The sequence below is a fragment of the Neovison vison genome, chromosome 8 (genome assembly GCF_020171115.1).
Source record: "Neovison vison isolate M4711 chromosome 8, ASM_NN_V1, whole genome shotgun sequence".
Taxonomy (NCBI): Eukaryota; Metazoa; Chordata; class Mammalia; order Carnivora; family Mustelidae; genus Neogale; species Neogale vison.
Window position 1 is genome coordinate 119,210,728 of NC_058098.1, and position 22,192 is coordinate 119,232,919.

The 22,192-nt window shown below is 40.8% G+C and overlaps 1 protein-coding gene across 1 annotated transcript in view; it reads left to right on the top strand.

Moving 5' to 3' along the window:
- The window catches only part of SRD5A2 (steroid 5 alpha-reductase 2), a 47,398-nt gene extending 41,822 nt beyond the window's left edge, over positions 1-5,576 (top strand). The window contains exons 4-5 of the mRNA XM_044262526.1: positions 765-915; positions 4,101-5,576. Coding sequence (XP_044118461.1) covers positions 765-915; positions 4,101-4,167 — 218 coding nt within the window. The 3' untranslated portion in view covers positions 4,168-5,576. The remainder of the gene's footprint in view (positions 1-764; positions 916-4,100) is intronic.
- The last annotated feature ends 16,616 nt before the right edge of the window (positions 5,577-22,192 follow it).

Here is a 22,192-nt window from a genome sequence, read left to right on the forward strand (position 1 = left end):
TATTCTTTATATAAATATGGAAAGAAAAAATCAGTTTTAGTTTACTGTGGGGCAGAAAGTGGATACATTTACTGTCATTGGAAATGTATTGATTTCTATTTACAGGTCTGATGTTAGACATATATGGTTGGATAGAAAAGTAAACCTTGAACATCAGCAGAAGCAGACATCACCAGGCCCCCATGGGGGGCAAAACCTCTGCAGCTCCCACTCACTTCTTTCGACTTGAACAGTGTACATACACTCCCTTGGGGGTGGGGATGTGCAAATGCCATGGGAAACTCTCATTACTTCTGGAATCAGCTCAGGCTGTCACAGAACATGTTCATTTTGTCTGAAATACGTGAAATACGTGAAATACGCTGTACAGGTGTCCAGGGGAAAAGTGAGGTAGCTTGGAAACATTATTTAATGTTTCCAAACATTTCCAAACAAATGTTTTGTTTTGTTCCAAAACAAAAACCAGACCTCCTGCTCTTCATCATTGTCCAGCCCTGAGCCAGGGGTGCAGCAGTCGCTAGAGATTAGCTTGAGCCCATCAAGCAGTTGGCCACAGGATTCCAGGAAGTTCTGAGGGCAACAGGCTATTGTCACTGTGTTTACCCTTCTCTCCAAGAGGATTGCTCCAGACTGCGATGACCATAAGGAAGTCTCCAGCCCCACATTTGTCATAACTGCCTTTATGTGTTTTGGAACAAAGCAGTGGGGTTTGACTGTGGCCGTGATCCAGTTCTGATGATGGACTTTTCATTCTGCGCATGCAGGTGGCTTGTTTAAGTATGTTTCTGGAGCCAATTTCCTCGGTGAGATCACTGAATGGATCGGCTATGCCCTGGCCAGTTGGTCCCTCCCAGCGCTTGGATTTGCATTTTTCTCACTTTGTTTCCTGGGGCTTCGAGCTTTTCACCATCACAGGTAAATTTCTTGATCAGTTAAGTCAGAATTGGTAAACTCTGATTTTCTGGGCTTTCACTGAATTTGGATTTCAGCTGGGTGACAGTACCATAAATACTTTTTTTTTTGTTTTAAATGAGTAAAACGAAACCCATGTAGGGAGAGGCACACCCTCGGTTACTTGGGAAGCCACACCTGCTACCTTATGGAAGAAGGTTTCCTGGCAAGGAAATTATGAGTTAGTTGACCCAGGCTCTGTGCATTCCTAGTAGGGTCACTGGCAATGGGTTCTAAGTAAGGGTTGAGAGGTCCCTGAAGTATCTTCCATTTCCATGCTTCAGTTCAAGTGACCTCTGCCACATTTCCCCAAAGTGCGTCCCATGGGCAGCACAGTCTGCAGCTTCACAGATAATCCTGAGGTCCAGCCACGATATAGTACCACCAGGGGAAAAGCTAGCCCCTGGTCTAGTGTGGCTCCCATGTTTAATTCTGGCTTTGGTGCTAATAGTTCAGGTAATCACAGAGCCCTGCAAACGCCAGGATTAATCTCCCAGAATCTGTGTAACACCAGTGCTTACTCTGGCACTCCCCTTTATCCGCAACACCCACCCTCCATAAATCCAGCCAAGGTCATAGCTGCTTCCTGGGAAGTTACGATAAGTGAACGTTTATGTGGTGTGATTTCAGGACTGTCCCCTCATCTGGAGAATGCCAGGAATTATAGGGGCTTAGAACCCTTTCTCTATAGGTCTAGGCTAAAGCCTTACTAACTTCTACCTCCCTGCCAGACCCTGTACCTGGGATGGGCTGCGGACAAAGCCATTAACTAAAAGCATCACTGCAAGGGGGAAGAGTAATGTACTAAGCTGTTATCAGAATTTGCACCTGAACTTCAGATCCTTTCTGGCATTCAGATCCCAAATGACATTTGCGGCTGGAGAGACAGAGAGGAAGGGATAGCTCAAGGGGGAGCAGCTTTGGAATCAGGACCTAGCGGACCCTTTAAGCTCCTGCATGGGTGTTTTTTTTTTTTCCCCCAATTTATTTATTTTCAGAAAAACAGTATTCATTATTTTTTCACCACACCCAGTGCTCCATGCAAGCTGTGCCCTCTATAATACCCACCACCTGGTACCCCAACCTCCCACCCCCCCGCCACTTCAAACCCCTCAGATTGTTTTTCAGAGTCCATAGTCTCTCATGGTTCATCTCCCCTTCCAATTTACCCAAAAGCACATACCCTCCCCAATGTCCATAACCCTACCCCCCTTCTCCCAACCCCCCTCCCCCCAGCAACCCACAGTTTGTTTCGTGAGATTAAGAGTCACTTATGGTTTGTCTCCCTCCCTATCCCATCTTGTTTCATGGATTCTTCTCCTACCCACTTAAGCCCCCATGTTGCATCACCACTCCCTCATATCAGGGAGATCATATGATAGTTGTCTTTCTCCGCTTGACTTATTTCGCTAAGCATGATACGCTCTAGTTCCATCCATGTTGTCGCAAATGGCAAGATTTCGTTTCTTTTGATGGCTGCATAGTATTCCATTGTGTATATATACCACATCTTCTTGATCCATTCATCTGTTGATGGACATCTAGGTTCTTTCCATAGTTTGGCTATTGTGGACATTGCTGCTATAAACATTCGGGTGCACGTGCCCCTTTGGATCACTACGTTTGTATCTTTAGGGCTGCATGGGTGTTTTAGTCAGGCTAATTTTGTAGTTTTGAAGGTTAAACCAAGAATCTTTTCCTCAGAGTGGACTTTATGCAGATGTGTCGGAGATGAACGAAACAGTAGCTGTCCTCAGAAAGAGCATCTCCAGCCTGTCAGACCGTCCACATTCTCCCTTGAGGCAGAGTCTGTTGCCCACCAGAAGCAGAGGGGAAGAGGGCAGAGTGCCATCAGCCAGCAGTTGGAGGGGTCCTGGGCAGTAGTCTCAGGTGATGCCAGTCAGCGGAGGGACAGCAGTTCCACCAGAGGTTTCCAGCTGATGCAACAGCAAAATTCAAACCATGGCCCTGTCCTGTGAGATGAGATGGCTCCAGAAGGAAGGCCAGGCACCTTTCCTGTAGGGCTAACTGGCCTTTGTGAGAAGAAACTCCTTACCCCTTTCTGAGCATAGCACGAGAAACCAGCCACGTCTTGTCACATATTACTACTGTTTGTCCCCGGTTCACATCAAGGTACCTTAACAGAGTGCATCATCGTGATTATCACTGGAGAACTATCAGCTTCAACTAGCTAGGACAGCCTGGTCACTCAAGGAGAAAGCCATTTCACAATGTGTATTAATCTTCCAGGCCTGCCAAAGCAGATGACCGCAAACCGAGTGGCTTAAAACAGTAGAAAATTATTCTTTCAAGTTCTGGAGGCAGAAGCCTGAAATCCAAGTGTTTGCAGGGCCATATTCTCTCTGAAGGTTCTAGGCAAGGATCTTTCGTTGCCTCTTCTTGGCTTTTAGTTAGGCCCCAATCTGAGATTCCATGGTCTACAGCTCCATCCCCATTCTCTGCCTCCATGTCCGCATGGCCTCCTCCCCTTCCTGTCTCTGTCTTGGTGTCTCTTGTTCTCTTTAGTCATTGGATTAAGGGCCTTTCCTATTCTAGTATGCCCTTGTTTTACCTACTAAATCGTATCTGTCATGACCTTATTTCCAGGTAAGTCTTCCAGGTTAAGACTTCAAGCATATATTCTGGGGGGACACAATTCAACCCAGAATACGAGGTAGCATTTTCTTGGCATTTCCAAGGCTTTGTGAGGGGGTATTTTCCTGGGAAATTGCCAGTTCTCTAGGATTAATCTTGCCCATGATCTTTGGGGACTCTGGTTCCTTATTTCCCAATTGAATCCACTGAGTAGTTCCTTCTGGCTTTTCCCTTTTTTTATTGTCGTAAAATACACATAACATAAAATTTACCATTTTGGCTATTTTCAGTGGTTCATTTAGTGGCATCAGGTACATCCATAATGTTGCGCAATCATCACCACTGTCCTCTGGCAGTTACTTTTATTTCCCAACCCAAGAAGTTTCAACATTTATGGGAGGAGATGCAGGAGGGAGAAGGGAAATGGACAGAGGGTCATCTGCAAGTGTCAGGCCCTGAGTAACTGTAGGTTGGTTTGGAACAAGGATCTCAGACCCAGCAAACCTCAATGGTTGACCACTGCTTATTATAATTGTTCCTTTCTTATCTTTTAGGTTCTACCTCAAGATGTTTGAGGACTATCCTAAATCTCGGAAGGCCCTCATTCCATTTATCTTCTAAAGAAACCAGATAAAAAAGAAGCTAAAAGCTCCCACATGACTTTTGAACACCATCAAGCTGCTGAGCTTGTAACTTGGAAAGTTCCAGTGTGTATATAAACCAGGAGGCCTCTTGTGTTCTGACAGCCGGCCTGGAGATCCTGTGGGGTGGCTACTCCGTGTGTCTCTGTGTGTCTTTCCAGGGTCTCTTTCCTGATCTCCTGTTGAAGCTTTGACAAGGCTCTTCTCTGCATGGAGACATCTATCTGCTCTTTATCCAGTCCTCCTAGAAAGTGCGAAACTTCCCAATGTCTTTCCTTCTTTGGGTGATCTAAGTATGTGTGGCTCTCTGTCAGTGCAAGACAGCCCTGTAGCCAAGACAGTTTTCAGTTGAGGGCAGTGCTTGTAGAATGTATTAAAGGTACATATTTTACACCTATACAAATGAGCAATATTGAAATTCTGGAGCTGCATGAACCCTGAGCAAATCTCCCAAATGAAAACCCAGGCATGCTTTCCTCTCCCTCAGTTAATTATGAAGGATGTGAAGTGATGACATGGGCTTTTAATAGAAGAGCCCTCTCTTCATATGGCCGAAGGTGGAGGCATTGACCCCATTTCAAATTTGTGCGTGGTCTCGCACCTTTGTCCTCCTGAAGTTTCCCAGATCCCTGTCAGAGATATCTCAGAAAACTGGTTTGGGTTTGTTGAATGTCAGGTTTTCTTGACCACAGAGGGAGAGACATGACTCTGGTTGGCTAGTGAGAGAGTGAAAAAGCCTTTTACGGTAGACACTGCCCATTCCAATATTCTCAGAAACCTGTGGAAATACCCAAATGATGAGAGAGTGTCAAAAAAGGAAAATGACTGAGCAAGATCATACGTTGTTGCTTGCCTGGACAGGACATTTGCAGTGACATGGAAGCATTCCAGAAGTGCTTGGCAATTTTCTGCAATTTCTTCACGGCAGTCTTCAGGATCTGCTGAGAAATGTATTTCCCAGCGGCAGCCTGAACATGGGTCCTCCAAGTCCCTGAGCGCACAGGCAGGGCAGAAAACATCTTTTGTTCGGCTCAGACAAGGATTCACACACAGTTTGACTTTCTCTGTTTTTTGTTTTTTTCTTTAAACATTGAAAGTTTTCAAAATTTCAAAGTTAGATCTTGCATTCCAGTTTCCCTTAAAGCATTGGAGGCTGTGGGCCCATGGAACCCCCTAAGAATGTGGACTGATCAGCTAGTATGTATTAGAATTTGCAGCCTTGGTGGACGGGTCACCCTAGACTGGGTGCTCAGATGCTGGGCTCTCTAAGGGAGGGACTAAAGACTCAGAATCAGAATGTAGGAAACTATTTGTCCTCTCGGATCTAGGTGTGTGGCAAGCGTTGGAAATGTTTAGCAAGCCCTTTTGGGAAAGGTACACCAATTTGGTCAGGTGAGGTACTAAGTACAGAAATTCACTGTATAAGAAACAAGACGTTTGAAAGGTCTGAGGATGATGTATGTTACTAAAAAATACAAATTGTAGTCATGTAAATGTTTTCTGTTTTCTTTTTATTAAATGCCTCTCAAATCATGGATGCTAAGTAATTTTGTTTGAATTGAAAAATTCCTGGGCTCATGAAGATTTTTATAAGGTGTTGAGCTGCGGGTTTTTTGTTGTTGTTATTTTTTTAAAAGAATTTTTAAAAAGATTTTATTTATTTATTTGACAGAGAGAGAGAGAGAGACCACAATTAGGCAGAGAGAAGGGTGGTGGGAAGCAGGCTCCCCGCTGCGCAGAGAGCCCGACACGGGCCTCACCTCAATCCCAGGACCCTGAGATCATGACCTGAGCTGAAGGCAGAGGCTTAAACCACTGAGCCACACAGGTGCCCTGTTGTTGTTGTTATTGTTTGCCTCCCTTTCTTCCTTCCTCGCCCTCCATCCCTCCCTTCCTCACTTTCTTTCTTTCTTTAAAAGTATTGCTTCTTTTTTGCTCTCTGTCTTCATTTTGTCAACTTGAAATTAGGGGCTCTGAGTTGAAAACAAAAGAGAAATATAACTTATATGATTTCTCAACCATAGCTCAGAAGTGGAAGCAGGTGCAGGCAAGGTGCTGGAGAATGTGCTAAGGCCAGATGCCACCCCTAATGTTTAGGAATACACAGATGGCGAGATATTCTCAGTGACATAAATCTTAAGGTATAGCTTGGGCTCAGTGAAATAAAAGTCTTCCAGTTCTCTCCATGACATTGAAAATTGGCTTTATTAAAACCTTTATCTTATTACCATATAAAATATCTGGGCCAGTCCTTGAAATGTAATAAGCGCTCAATGAATGGCAGCTCCCTTTTGACCAGGAGGTGCAATCTTGGGACAAAACTGCGGCCATTCAGCGACTGCATTTTTTTTTTTTTTAATTTGCTACAAGAGGGCGCTCTCTAGAATTTATAGGCCAACCCTGATTTAATATGGTAATATACATATATTTGGAAATTGAAAAAACCCTATTGTCATTTCAGATTAACATGATCATAATCCTGGGTGCCTGGCTGGCTCAGTTGGCTAAGCGACTGCCTTCAGCTCAGGTCATGATCCTGGAGTCTCAGGATCGAGTCCTGCATGGGGCTCCCAGCTCCATGGGGAGTCTGCGTCTCCCTCTGAACTTCTACCCTCTCATGCTCTCTCTCACTCTCTCTTTCTCTCAAATAAATAAATAAATAAAATCTTAAAAAAAAAAAACATGATCATAATCCTTCCTTTTTATTTTTCTTTTTTTTTAAACATTTTTTTTTCTTTTGTCAGAGAGAGTGAGCACAGGCAGACAGAGTGGCAGGCAGAGGCAGAAGCAGGCTTCCTGCTGAGCAAGGAGCCCAATGCGGGACTCAGTCCCAGGACACTAGGATCATGACCTGAGTCAAAGGCAGCTGCTTAACCAACTGAGCCACCCAGGCGCCCAGTCCTTCCTTTTTAAAAATTTATTTATGTTTAGTAATCTCTATATCCAACATGGGGCTTGAACTCATGACCATAAGATCAAACCTGCTAAGCTCTACCAAAAGAGCCTGCCAGGTGCCCCTAATGTGCACCTTCTTAATTTAAACATAGTGTGAAATAAACTTCACACAATCTTAACTCTTCCCTTGAAACAGAGGTATTCTCCATGCTCTGGGACCATAGTTTTCAACCCGTTTTCTCTGTCGGGACTGGAATATGTATGCAGATTGAGTATAGTAAAAGTCTGAAGGGAAGGTGTGCCCATCCCTAAATGTATTTCCCTTTTCTCCTAAAACTAGAGTGCTACAAAAAATATGGTAAATTTAGGTTTCTGGGGGAGTGGTTTTTGAAACCAGAGAGTAAAATATGACAGTGGCTTAGCTAACAAGATAGTCTGTCTCAATCTTGCTATAATTTTCACGGAGGGAATGTTTTCTTATTGACCTTGTAGAAGATGTTGTAGTGTTGTTTCAGAATGAAAGAGCAGAAGCACATTTAAGACATCCCCTAGTTCCACCTCTTCACACAATATATGGAGACACTGAGACCTGCAGAGTTGAAATATAGCTGGTCAGAACAGTTATCCTACCTTATCCCTTTAAGGATCAGAAGTCTGTCTTTCTTCATAGGGGGCATAGCAGGCTTTTAGAAGAGAGACTCAGCATAACCTATTTGGATGAGTGTGAATTTAAGTCCCGAACACACTCGTTCCCTCTAAAGTCATTTATTATTTAAAATATGGAAAATGGTAAGGGGAGGAGGGAGATTGTTGAGTGAGACATGATTCTTGCCTTTTAAGGGCTGCCATTCAGATTTCTGAAGAACTCATGCAGGAGAAAAATAGCCAGAGACTGAGAAATCCACCAAATGTTGTGTCCATTTTGTGGAATGTGTTTCTCCCACTCTGTGGAGAGGATCAGGCTATGCCCTATCATGAACCTAATTCATAAGACAAAGGTGTAGTAGAGATCACGGTGTAGAAGAGATGACATTTGTGCTCAGTCTAGAAAAAGCTTCAAGTCATGAGTTCCTCCTGCCCCTAATGCTTATCTCCCTAAGGCTCATCATTGGCTGCTCTGTATTTGAGAAGGAAAAAAAAGAACTCTAATAAGTACTTTGCAGTTAAGTGGTCTGACCCTTTCAGGAACAAATAAACAAACCTATGATTTTACTGCCTTGAAGTTTTTCAACAGCTGCCTTGACTTTTTGTGGTAACCTTATGGTAATCTCACCAAGAATCAAAGGATAAAGCTGTTGGCTCGTGAAGGAATGGACTCATGAAGAGTCGTTTCCTTTCTTCCCTGGCCTTTGATTCTCTAATAGACTGTGGGCTGAGGTCCAGGCATGGCAAATAAGCTAGGGTAACAATAAATGTTAAGCAAAACCTTCTAGAAAAGGCTGTTGATTGTTTTATAGCATCTATAGTATCCCATGATAAAAGAAAGAGGCATGGTGCCAGATGGTAATGTGGGTGCTTGGATGATTTAATAGCCACCAAGTGGATTTAATTTCTGAGTAAGAGATTTGCTCATTCTCTCTGTAAGTCCATTAAGCTGCGACCTTAAAAGTTTCTGTCTTATCATATCGTGTCTCATTTCTTCCCACCAACCACAGTTTGGGATTTGGATGAGTGAAATACATTGTTGAAGAAGGTTAAATATGTACTCACCTGTATTCATTCCTTTTGTCCTAACCGTCATGGCTTCAGGGTTTGGCTTTGCTCAGGGTAGGTGGAGGCTAGGTGAGGGATATCCAAGATCCTCTCCCACATGGCAGGCTGGCTGGGAGCTGGAGGAGAGCAGAGAGACGAAGCAGAGGAGGGTGGAGAGTTATGCAGGAGGAGGGGGTGGAGGAGGGGAAGGTGGCAATGAAGTCAGGGAAAGGGCCCTGGGAGAGGGAGGCCTCTCCTGACAGAACGAGCTTCTTCCCCTTCCCTTGCATCTGCATAAATCTGACGCCTTCCTTATCCTCCCAGGGAAAGAATTCCTCTGGGAGACAGATTAAGCTCTTCTTAGAGCTCCTTTTTCACCAGGAAAGATGCTGAGTTTCTTTAAACACAAGCCATATGGTTGTGCCTCCCAATAAAGAATTTAATTGTATTTCTTTCCACTCACCTCATAAAGATGGTTTTATGTCTGTACAGAAGTGACACTTGTGAGAAAGAGGTGAAGGAATTGTTCTGAGAAATGTGTGACTGCATCCAAGGTCAGTGAGGCCAGCGGGGAGACCAGAGCCTCCAGAGGAGTGAGCACCCACAGGCTTTGCCCTTTTCATGGTCTTTGTTTTCCTCGATTCCAGAGGCCCCAAAGAAAAGGATCCTTCCTTAGAAGGATGCTTTTTTTTCAGCATTGACTAGAAGACAAATGTCATAAAATCAATTAAATTTCATTAATTGATTCATTAATGCATGTAATTATTAATGTAAGATTCTGATGCTATATATAGAATCTGGATACATATATACATATATATGTGTATATATAAATGCTATATTCCTATGCTATATATAAATCTTAATATAAACTCTGTTAAGTTGGGCACCTGGGTGGCTCAGTTGGTTAAGCAACTGCCTTCGGCTCAGGTCATGATCCTGGAATCCTGAGATTGAGTCCCTCATCAAGCTCCCTGTTTGGCAGGGAGTCTGCTTCTCCCTCCGACCCTCCCTCTTCCCATGCTCTCTCTCTCTCATTCTCTCTCAAATAAATAGATAAAATCTTTTTTTTTTTAAATAAACCATGTTAACTTAAAGACAAACATCATATAAACTCTGGAGCAATAATTCAAAAAAGATACAAGTAATAAACTAATAGTGGAAATGGAAAGGAATCATAAAAAAAATTCAATCCCAAAATCATGTAGGGAAAGCAGAAAAAATGAACATAAAACAGATGGAGAAACTAGAAAATAGTGAGATGGTGAATTTAAATCCAATCATATCAGTAATTACATGAAATGTAATGGTATAAAGAGTCGAATTAAAAGGTAGAAATTTTCAGACTAGATAAAAAAGCAGGGTCCAAGTGTATGCTATATACAAGAAATCTGCTAGAAATACAAATATCCAGGTTAAAAGTAAGTGGATGGAAATTATATATTATGATAACATTAAAATAAATCTGGAGTGGCTATATTAATAGATCAAGTAGATTTTAGAGCCAGGAATATATTTTTTTAAAAATTTAATTCTAATATAGTTAATATGCAGTGTTATATTACTTTCAGGGGTACAATATAGTGATTCAGTAGTTCTGTACGTGACTTAGAGCTCATCCTGGTAAGTATGCTCTTAATCTCCTTCATCTATTTTACTCACTCTAACCCCTACAAGCCATCAGTCCATCAGTTTGTTCTCTTCTGTCTCTCTCTCTCTCTCTTTTTTTTTTTGCTTTGTCTCTTTCTTTTTCTTTTATTTCTTAAATTCCACATATGAGTGAAAACATATGGTATTTGTCTTTCTCTGACTGATATATTTCACTTAGCATTATACCCTCTAGGTCCATCTATGTTGCAAATGACAAGATTTTATTTTTTTTAATGACTGAGAAATATTCTGTATTTTTAAAATATTATTATTAACATATATTGTATTATTTGTAATATAATGTATTATTTGCCCCAGGCGTACAAGGTTTGTGAATCATCAGACTTACACATATCGTAGCATTCACCATATCACATACCCTCCCCAATGTCCATAATACAACCCCCTCCCACCCTCCCATGCTGCCCTCCCCCCAGCAACCCTCAGTTTGTTTCCTAAGATTGAGTCTCTTTTTTTTTTTTAAAAGATTTTATTTATTTTATTTGACAGACAGAGATTACAAGTAGGCAGAGAGGCAGGCAGAGAGAGAGAGAGGAGGAAGCAGGCTCCCTGCTGAGCAGAGAGCCCAATGCGGGACTCGATCCCAGGACCCTGAGATCATGACCTGAGCCGAAGGCAGCGGCTCAACCCACTGAGCCACCCAGGCGCCCCAAGATTGAGTCTCTTATGGTTTGTCTCCCTCCCGATCACATCTTGTTTAATTTTTTCCTTACCTATCCCCCAACCCCCCCACTCTGACTCTCAAATTCCTCATATCAGGGAAGTCATATGATATTTGTCTTTCTCTGATTGACTTATTTTGCTCAGCATAATACCCTCTAGTTCTATCCATGTCATTGCAAATGGCAAGATTTCATTTTTTGATGGAGATATAGATAGATATGCCACTTTTCTTTATCCATTCATCTGTTGATGGACATCAAGGTTCTTTCCATAGTTTGGAAAGAACTTTTTCAAGGTTCTTTTTCAAGAACCTTTCCAAGGTTCTTTCCATATTATGGACATTGCTGCTATAAACATTTGGGTGCATGTGCCCCCTGGAGATCACTACATTTGTATCTTTAGGGTAAATACTTATTACAGCAATTGCTGGGTCATAGCGTAGCTCTATTTTCAACTTTTTGAGGAATCTCCATGCTGTTTTTCAGAGTGGTTGCACCAGCTTGCATTCTCACCAACAGTGTAGGAGGGTTCCCCTTTCTCTGCATCCTCACCAACATCTGTCGTTTTCTGACTTGTTAATTTTAGCCATTTTGACTGGTGTGAGGTGGTATCTCATTGTGGTTTTGATTTGTATTTCCCTGATGCCAAGTGACGTGGAGCACTTTTTCATGTGTCTGTTGGCCATCTGGATGTCTTCTTTGCAGAAATGTCTGTTCATGTCCTCTGCCCATTTCTTGATTGGATTATTTGTTCTTTGGGTGTTGAGTTTGATAAGTTCTTCATAGAGTTTGGATACTAGCCCTTTATCTGATATGTCGTTTGCAAATATCTTCTCCCATTCTGTCAGTTGTCCTTTGGTTTTGTTGACTATTTCCTTTGCTGTGCAAAAGCTTTTGATGTTTATGAAGTCCCAATAGTTCATTTTTGCCCTTGTTTCCATTGCCTTTGGTGATGTTCCTAGGAAGAAGTTGCTGCAGCTGGAAGAGGTTGCTGCCTGTGTTCTCCTCAAGGATTTTGATGGATTCCTATCTCACATTGAGGTCACTCATCCATTTTGAGTCTACTTTTGTGTGTGGTGTAAGGAAGTTTCATCTTCTGTTCAGTTTCATTCTTCTGCATATAGCTGTCCAATTTTCCCAACACCATTTGTAAGAGACTGTATTTTATCCATTGGACATTCTTTCCTGTTTAGTTGAAGATTAGTTGACCATAGAGTTGAGGGTCTATTTCTGGGCTCTCTCTTCTGTTCAATTGGTCTATGTGTCTGTTTTTGTGCCAGTACCATACCGTCTTGATGATGACAGCTTTGTAATAGAGCTTAAAGTCTGGAATTGTGATGCCACCAACTTTGGCTTGCTTTTTCAACACTCCCTGGCTATTTGGGGTCTTTTCTGGTTCCATATAAATTTTAGGAGTATTTGTTCCATTTCTTTGAGAAAAATGATGGTATTTTGATAGGGATTGTGTTAAATGTGTAGATTGCTTTAGGTAGCATAGACATTTTCACAATATTTTTTCTTCCAATCCATGAGGATGGAAAGTTTTTCAATTTCTTTGCATCTTCCTCAATTTCTTTCATGAGTATTTTAGTTTACTGAGTACAGATTTTTTTTTAAAGATTTTATTTATTTGTTTGACAGAGAGAGATAGCAAGTAGGCAGAGAGGCAAGGCAGGCAGAGAGAGAGAGAGAGGGAAGCAGGCTCCCCGCTGAGCAGAGAGCCCAATGTGGGACTCGCTCCCAGGACCCCGAGATCATGACCCGAGCCGAAGGCAGCAGCTCAACCCACTGAGCCACCCAGGTGCCCCCTGAGTACAGATTTTTTGCCTCTTTGGTTATGTTTCTTCCTAGGTATGTTATGGTTTTGGTTGCAATTATAAATGGGATCGACTTCTTAATTTCTCTTTCTTCTGTCTTCTTGTTGATGTCATGCAATTGATTTCTGCACACGGATTTTATATCCTGACACTATTGAATTCCTATACAAGTTCTAGCAGATTTGGAGTGGAGTCTTTTGGGTTTTCCACATACAGTATCATATCATCTGCAAAGAGTGAGAGTTTGACTTCTTCTTTGCCTATTTGGATACCTTTAATTTCTTTTTGTTTTCTGATTGCTAAGGCTAGGAATTCTAGTTCTAGGTTGAATAGCAGTGGTGATAGTGGACTTTGCTGCCGTGTTCCTGAACTTAGTGGAAAAGCTCTCAGTTTTTCTCCATTGATAATGATATTTGTGGTGGGTTTTTCATAGATGGCTTTGATGATATTGAGGTATGTACCCTCTATCCCTACCCTGTGAGGAGTTTTGATCAAGAAAGGATGCTGTACTTTGTCAAACGCTTTTCAGCATCTACTGAGAGTATCATATGGTTCGTGTTCTTTCTTTTATTAATGTATTGTATCACATTAATTGATTCGCGGATGTTGAATCAACCTTGCAGTCCAGTAATAAATCCCACTTAGTCATGGTGAGTAATCCTTTTAATGTACTGTTGGATCCTATTGGCTAGTATTTTGGTGAGATTTTTCGCATCTGTGTTCATCAAGGACACTGGGTGTAATTCTCCTTTTTGGTGGGGTTTTTGTCTGGTTTTGGGATCAAGCTGATGCTGGCCTCATAAAATGAGTTTGGCAGTTTTCCCACAATTTCTATTTTTTGGAACAGTTTCAGGAGAATAGGAATGAATTCTTCTTTCAATGTTTGGTAGAATTCCCCTGGGAAGCCATCTGGCCCTGGGCTTCGTTTGTTGGGAGTTTTTTGATGACTGCTTCAATCTCCTTACTGATTATGAGTCTGTTCGGGTTTTCTATTTTTTCCCAGTTCAGTTTTGGTAGTTTATACATCTCTAGGAATGCATTCATTTCTTCCAGATTGTCAAATTTGCTGACATATAGTTGCTCATAGTATGTTTTTATAATTGTTTGTATTTCTTTCGTGTTGGATGTGATCTCTCCTCTTTCATTCATGATTTTATTTATTTGGGTCCTTTCTCTTTTCTTTTTGATAAGTCTGGCCAGGGGGTTATCAATCTTTTTAATTCTTTCAAAGAACCATCTCCTAGTTTCATTGATTTGTTTTATTGTTTTTTTTTTTGTTGTTGTTGTTGTTGTTTGTTTGTTTCTATTTCTTTGATTTCTGCCCTGATCTTTATTATTTCTCTTGGGCTTTGTTTAGGCTTTCTTTGCTGTACCTTGTCCAGCTCCTTTAGGTGTAGGGTTAGGTTGTGTATTTGAAACTTTTCTTGTTTCTTGAGAAAGGCTTGTATCACTATGTACTTTCCTCTCAGAACTGCCTTTGCTGTGTCCCACAGATTTTGAACACTTGTGTTTTCATTTTTATTTGTTTCAATGAATTTTCTCAATTCTTCTTTAATTTCCTGGTTGACCCATTCATTCTTTAGTAGGATGCTGTTTAGCATCCATGTATTTGAGTTCTTTCCAACTTTCCTCTTGCGTTTGATTTCTAGCTTCAGAGCATTGTGGTCTGAAAATATGCAGGGAATGATTCCAATCTTTTGGTACTGGTTGAGACCTGATCTGTGACCCAGGATGTGATCTATTCTGGAGAATGTTCCATGTGCACTAGAGAAGAATGTGTATTCTGTTGCTTTGGGATGGAATGTTCTGGATATATCTGTGATGTCCATCTGGTCCGGTCTCTTCATTTAAGACCTTGAGTTCCTTGTTGATCTTTTGCTTGGATGTTCTGTCCATTTCAAGGAGGGGGGGGTGTTAAAGTCCCCTACTATTATTGTATTATTGTCAGTGTGTTTCTTTGATTTTGTTATTAATTGGTTTATATAATTGGGTGCTCCCATGTTAGGGGCATAGATAGTTTAAATTGTTAGATCTTCTTGTTGGACAGACCCTTTGAGTATGATATAGTGTCCTTCTTCATCTCTTATTATAGTCTTTGGCTTAAAATCTAATTTATCTGATATAAGGATTGCCACCCCAGCTTTCTTTTGATGTCCATTAGCATGGTAAATTCTTTTCCACCCCGTCACTTTAAATCTGGAGGTGTCTTTGGGTCTAAAATGAGTTTCTTGTAGACAGCATATTGATGGGTTTTCATTGTTTATCCATTCTGATACCCTGTGTCTTTTCATTGGGGACATTTAGCCCTTTTACATTCAAGGCAACTATTGAAAGACATGAATTTATTGCCATTGTATTGCCTATAAGGTGACTATTACTGTATATTGTCTCTGTTCCTTTCTGGTCTACTATTTTTAAGCTCTCTCTTTGCTTAGAGGACCCCTTTCAATATTTCTTGTAGGGCTGGTTTGGTGTTTATAAATTCTTTTAGTTTTTGTTTGTCCTGGAAGCTTTTTACCTCTCCTTCTATTTTCAATGATAGCGTCGCTGGATATAGTATTTTTGGCTGCATGTTTTTCTCGTTTAGTGTTCTGAATATATCATACCAGTTCTTTCTGGCCTGTCAGGTCTCTATGGATAGGTCTACTGCCAACCAACTATTTCTACCATTTTATGTTACAGAGTTCTTGTCTTGAGCTGCTTTCAGGATTTCTCTTTGTCACTAAGACTTGTACGTTTTCCTATTAGATGATGGGATGTGGACCTATTTTTACTTATTTTGAGGGAGGTTCTCTGTGCCTCCTGGATTTTGATGCTTGTTCCCTTTGTCATAATTAGGGAAATTCTCTCCAATATTTTCCTCCAATATACCTTCTGCCCCCTCTCTCTTTCTTCTTCTTCTGGAATCCCAGTTATTCTAATATTGTTTCATCTTATGGTATCACTTATCTCTTAAATTCTCCCTTCATGGTCCAGTAGTTGTTTGTCTCTCTTGCTCAGCTTCTTTATTCTCCATTATTTGGTCTTCTATATCACTAATTCTCTCTTCTGCCTCATTTATTCTAACAGTAAGAGCCTCCATTTTTTATTGCACCTCATTAATAGCTTTTATGATTTCAACTTGGTTAGATTTTAGTTCTTTTATTTCTCCAGAAAGTCTTTTATTTCTCTAGACAGGGTTTCTCTGATATCTTCTATGCCTTTTTCAAGCCTGGCTATCACCTTGTGGATCATAGTTCTGTATTATAGTTCTGACATATTACCAAAGTCTGTATTGATTAGGTCCCTAGCTGTCAGTACTGCTTCTTGTTCTTTTTTTTTTTTTTTTTTTGAGGTGAGTTTTTTCTCCTTGTCACTTTATCCAGATAAAAATATATGAATGAGAGAATAAAATACCAAAAGGGCAGCAATGACCTCAGAAGAATGTATGCTAACCAAAGCAGAAGAGATCCAAAACAAGGGGAGAATAATGGGGGAAAAATATATATAATATATATATATATTAGACCGGTGAATAGAACAGAGCCACCCACTTGATTCTGGGTTTAGTTTGGTCTCTTGGAAGAAACTGCCTCCCAAAATTTTAAAGAAAATAAAACTTAGATATATACAAAAATAATGGTGAACATAATGAAGGGGTGAATATGACTGTAAAGATGAAAAATTAAAAAAAAATTTTAAAAAGGTATTGATAAGTTAGTTGGAAAAAGAAAATTAAAAAAAAAAAAAAGGAGGGAATATGCTCAGGCTGGAGACTAGAACAAAGCCATGTGCTATATTAGGGTATATTTTGATCCATTAGAAGAAATTATATCCCAAAATTTTTAAGAAAAAAATTCCCTAAAAGTATACAAAAAAATAAGGTTAAATACAATGAAGGGATAAAATATGACTATAACAATGAAGGTTTAAAAAGATTTTTTTTAAGGAAAGGTATTGTTAAGATAAACTAGTTAAAAAATGTTAAAAGAGGAAAGAGGAAAACTTAAAATTAGAATAAGAAAAAAATAAAAATAAATTAACTTTGCAATACTAAAACTTATGGGGGGGGGAAACTCATGCATTCTATGCACGGCTTTCCCCTATCTCTGGAGTTCCATTGTTCTCCTTGATCTGTGAACTTAGTCTTGGCTGGATGTTCTTGTTGATCTTCTGTGGGAGGGTCCTCTTGTTGTGATTCTCAAATGTCTTTGCCTGAGGCAGAATTGTGCCACTCTTGCCATGGACCACGCTAGGTAATCTGCTCAGGTTCGATCTTGGAGCTTTTATTCCCTGAATGCTTTCCATAGAATGATAATGGCGGCCTCCCAATCCCTGACCTGGAGGAGCTGAGAGCTCGGGACTCCACTGCTCAGTGCAGCCTCAGGGAAAAGTGCTCAATCACTACTGTCTCCCTGTTCTCTGGCCATTCTCCGAGCTCACTCGGCCTGTGACCGAGCATTTCTGTTCGTGGTGCACAGCCCTGTTTGGAGTCTCCAACTTCCTCCAGAGAAGGAAGGTGTTTCTCCCTGGATCTGCCACTTGTGGGGTCCCTGCTCAAAGAGCAGTGTTCTCACTGTGCCACGGATCACAGTTTAGGGTAACCCCAAGCTGAGAGCTCACTCCTAGGCTCTGCCTCTGTAGCCAGCTTCCCTGCTCTGATACCTGCAAGCCTGCTATACTTAGACACCCCTGATCCTTCTGTGACCCCTCAGGACTTGAGACTACACTGTCCTCGCTTGGGCTCCACCCCAGCTTAGCCTCTGGAGCAATGTCCCTCAGTGAGGCAGACTTCTGAAAGTTCAGATTTTGCACTCCGTTGCTTGGCCGCTTGCTGGGTGCCAGCCCCTCCCTCCACGGTTTATCTTCCTGTCACTTCAAATTCACTTCTCTGCATGTCCTACCTTTCAGAAAGTGGTTGATTTTCTGTTCCTAGAATTGCCACTCTTCTTCTCTTCTATCTCCTGTTGGATTTGTAGGTGTTTGCAATGGTTTGATAAGCTATCTAGCTGATCTCCTGCTACCTGATGTCGTCTCAGCCTGCTACTGCTCTGCCATCTTGACTCTAAACTCAATATTCTATATTCTGTATATTCTCTATATATCTACACATGCACACACACACACACACACACACACACCCAACATCTTCATACACTCATCTATTGATGGACACTTGGGTTGTAGAGTAAGGAATATTTTAAGTGACAAAGAAAGATATTACATCATGATAAAGAAGTCAATTTATCAAAAAGACAAACTTAATTTGTATGCATCAAATAACAGAGCTTCAAATTATATAGGTAAAAACTTACATAATTGAAAGGACAAATAAATCTACAACTGTAGTCAAATTTCAACACCTTTCTTTGTGGACAGTATGCATACACTTTCAAATTGATGGGGTCTGTGATCAAAGGAGTGAGACTGATACAAAGCAAAGGTCAAGCAAAGATTTATTTTGTGCCAGCACCGAGAATCAAACCGTCTGGCCAGGGCCATCTCTTACAGAGAGAGTGACAACCCCCAGCTTTACAGACTAGCTTTTATAGAGCAAAGGCCATGTGGTTGAGCCTGGCCAATGAGACTGTCTCCACCTGGCCTGACTCGTCCTTGCATTCTGGGCTCTGTTATCTCCACCTGACCTGACCTGTCCTTGTATTTGGGCTCTGTTATCAGGGACTGATCAACCATATTTTACTGGTTCCTGGACTTGCTTCTAACTAAGTTCCTCTGGGAGAGGGGAAGCAGGGTCAGTTTAAGTTTTACTGCATAAACAATAAAATGGCTGTTCAACTGAGATGGAGTTGCCCTGGCTAAGTAGGCCCTTACAAAATTACCTATACATCAAAGCAGAGCTTGCACAGTAAATTAGAATGTTTTGAATCAGGGGTGCCTGGCTGCCAGGCTTGTTCTCAGGGTTATGAGTTCAAGACCCTTTTTTCAAAACGAAAATGAAAAATATGACATATCAAAATCTGTGATATGGGACATCCACAAATGGTCAAGATTTAAAAATCAGGACTGAATCTATAACTAAAATACAAGAAAAATATATGAAACAATGTTCCAATGTTGAATAATAGACAGTGCCTGACAGTGGTCACTGAACATAGGGAAATAAACAAGACGAGCCCACAATTTCCTCAGCTTATTGGTTAAAAAATATTTTTCCAAGCCACAACACAGGGAAGGGAAACCCAAACAGAGCCTGATGGTCTCCTTGGGTTGATAAGACAGAGTTGAGGATTTGAGAAAGCCAGGGTAGCTGGAATTCTGAGGGCAGAATTATTTAGAGGAGTCTGGGAAGGGTTTGCAAAAGCAGCACATAAACTAGACCCTCCTTATGGCCCTTATGAAGCCAGAGATGAATTTTAAAGATGGACAAAACTCTCAATATATTTAGTTGCAAATTTGGGATAGGAAATTTTGAAGTTGGGGACACCTGGGTGGGTCAGTTGGTTAAATGTTTGCCTTCAGCTTGGATCAAGATCTCAGTGTCCTGGAATGGGGCTCTGCGTTGGGATCCCTGCTCTGTGAGGAGCCTGCTTATCCCTTTCCCACTCACCTGCTTGTGCTGTCTCTCTCTCTGTCAAATAAGTAAATAAAATCTTCAAAAAGGAGAAAATTTCAAAGATAAAAATAAGGACTGTTGTCATATATAGGACTGTTGTCCAATATATATATTTGGACCCTAGGGACTCTATGTAATTTTTATCTGGTCTTCTTAATTTGACTGAAGTCTGCTCTTTCCCCCAAAACAAAGCATTTTTCTTCCCAAATTTACAGGTGCTATGAGTACTCTAACCCTTCCTAAATGGGGGTACTTGGCTACTAGCTGAATTATTAGCAGAGCTTAATATGGCTGAAGTGCTGTCACACTTTGTCAACAGTTCTAATACACTCTCTTCTTCATTGTAAAAGTCTTAGGGAAAAAAAAGCCTTAGAAATATATTAGGTGGATTTGTTCTGTCTGGCACCAGTCAAATAGATTCCTTATTCTCCTTTAGCCTATAAGAATCATAGTTAAAACTTAGATGCTTGGTATCTTTGAAGACAAGTCATATCAAACATTCCATTCATTCGTTCAGCAAATCTATATTGAGACAACAGGATATCCACATGCAGGAGAATGGACTTGAACCCCTATCTCACACAATAAACAAAAATTAACTGGAAGTGAATTATGAAGGTAAATGTAAGCGCTAAAATATAAAAACATGTAGAAGCAAAACAGGAATAAATCTTTATGATGTTGGGTTAGGCAATGATTTCTTAGAAATGACATTAAAAATGCAAGCAATAAAAGAGAAGATTGGCAAGTGAGATTTTATCCAAATTACAAATTTGTACTTCAAAGGACACTGCCAAGAAAGTAAAATGGCAACCGAAAGGCTGAGAAGCAATATTTGCAAATCATATATCTGATAAGGGATTTATATCCAGAATACATAAAGAACCTTTACAACTCAATAATAAATAGACAACCCAATTAAAAAAAGATAAAAGATTTGAATCGACATTTCTTCACGGGAGATACAGAAATGTCCAGTAAAGATATAAAATATGCTCAACATCATTAATCATCAGGAAAATGCAAATCAAAACCACAGTGAGATACCATTTCACGCTTATCAGAATATCTCCAATTTAAGAAGACAGACAATAACAAGTGAGGAGATGGGAAGAAATCAGAACCCTCATTCACTGTTAGTGGGAACATAAAATGGTGCCACATCTTTGGAAAACAGTTTGGCAGTTGCTGAAAATGTTAAATATAGGGTTACCATATAATCCAGCTACTCCTAGGTAGCTATCTACCTTTATTTGGGTTTAAAGCGCTAAGTAATCTGAAATGACAGTTATGGATCTCTTGGCAGAGGTTAGGTGGGCTGACACTATCATAGGGCAGAGAAGATGCCCAGGAGCCTGCCCAGGAGGGACTGAGTAGTGCTCGGAGTGCCCTCTAGTGGGAGTTTCCTAGATGTGCAGAAAGGGCCTTGGACCATGCGAAGTTGAATTGAGAACTCTGAGCATCCCCGCAAGGGGGGAGAGAGGCCAGAAAGGAAACAAGGAGTAAACTTCAAGAGAGAGAGATTTGATTCATCATAAGGAAGACAGGAAACCTGGTTGTCAGCTTCTCATCACTGGAGTGTTCGGGAAGAGGCTGGAAGGTGACTTGGTGGTGAGGTTCAGGTGGAATGGAAGCTGGGGACTGGACTAGTGTTCTCTCAACCCTGCTCTGAGTTTGTGACTCTTGAGTGCTAGGCATTTGGACAGGATTCTGGGCTGACAAATTTCCCTGGGCCAATCTGGCTTGGTCGTTCCAGGCGGTTTATGGGAATCCAAATAGGGTCTCTCCAGGCATCAATAATTCAGTTGCATTGAGCTCTGAAACTAATCGAGTAACATCTGGATATGAGTTGATGGAAAAATGCAGAATTGAAGAAGTTTAGTTCAATTCCAGGGAAAACAAAATCGCCTGAAGCACCAAATTCTGGGCAACAAAACTTAGCTACTTGCACTCAGGGGAGCTGGTGGAATAAAAAAGATGGAAAACGGTGATCCATGAGAGGAGAATTCTAGGAAGATGGTATATTAGCTGATGCAAATAAGCTTATTAGACAAAAATTTTTATGTTTTATTCATTTTTAGGGGAAGAACCACATCATAAGACGGCAAAATAATTATTAGAGCTTTTCATACTAACTTGAGGAGAAATACTTTATTTGCAATAAACTGGACCTCTTTGAAGTGTTAAATACCACGAGTTTGACAGTTACATACACCCATGAAATTGCCCCTTCAATCAAGATACACACTATCTCCTCATTCCCAAAAGATTCCTCATGCCTTTTTGCGAGCATCCTTCCCTCCACTCCTCATCACACAGTCACTGATAGGCTTTTTTTTTTTCACTGTAGGTTAGTTTGCATTTTACCCAAATGGAATCATACACTGTGCACTCTATTGTATGTGGTTTCTGTCACTCAGAGGAATGGTCCTGGGATCCATCAGTGTGATCAGTTGATTCCTTATTATTGCCAAGTAATTGCATTCAGTTTGCTCAAGTATATTGTGTTTTATTTACCATTTCACACACTGATGGATTTTCAGGCTCTTTCTAGTTTTGGACAGATATAAATAAAGCAGCTATAAATATTTGTGTACAGATTAGTGTGTGAACAGAAGTTTCAGTTCTCTTGGGTAAATACATAGGATTGGTTTGTGGATTATGCTACACAAATGTTTGTTAAGAAACTGCCAAACTGATTTTCCAAAGTGGCTA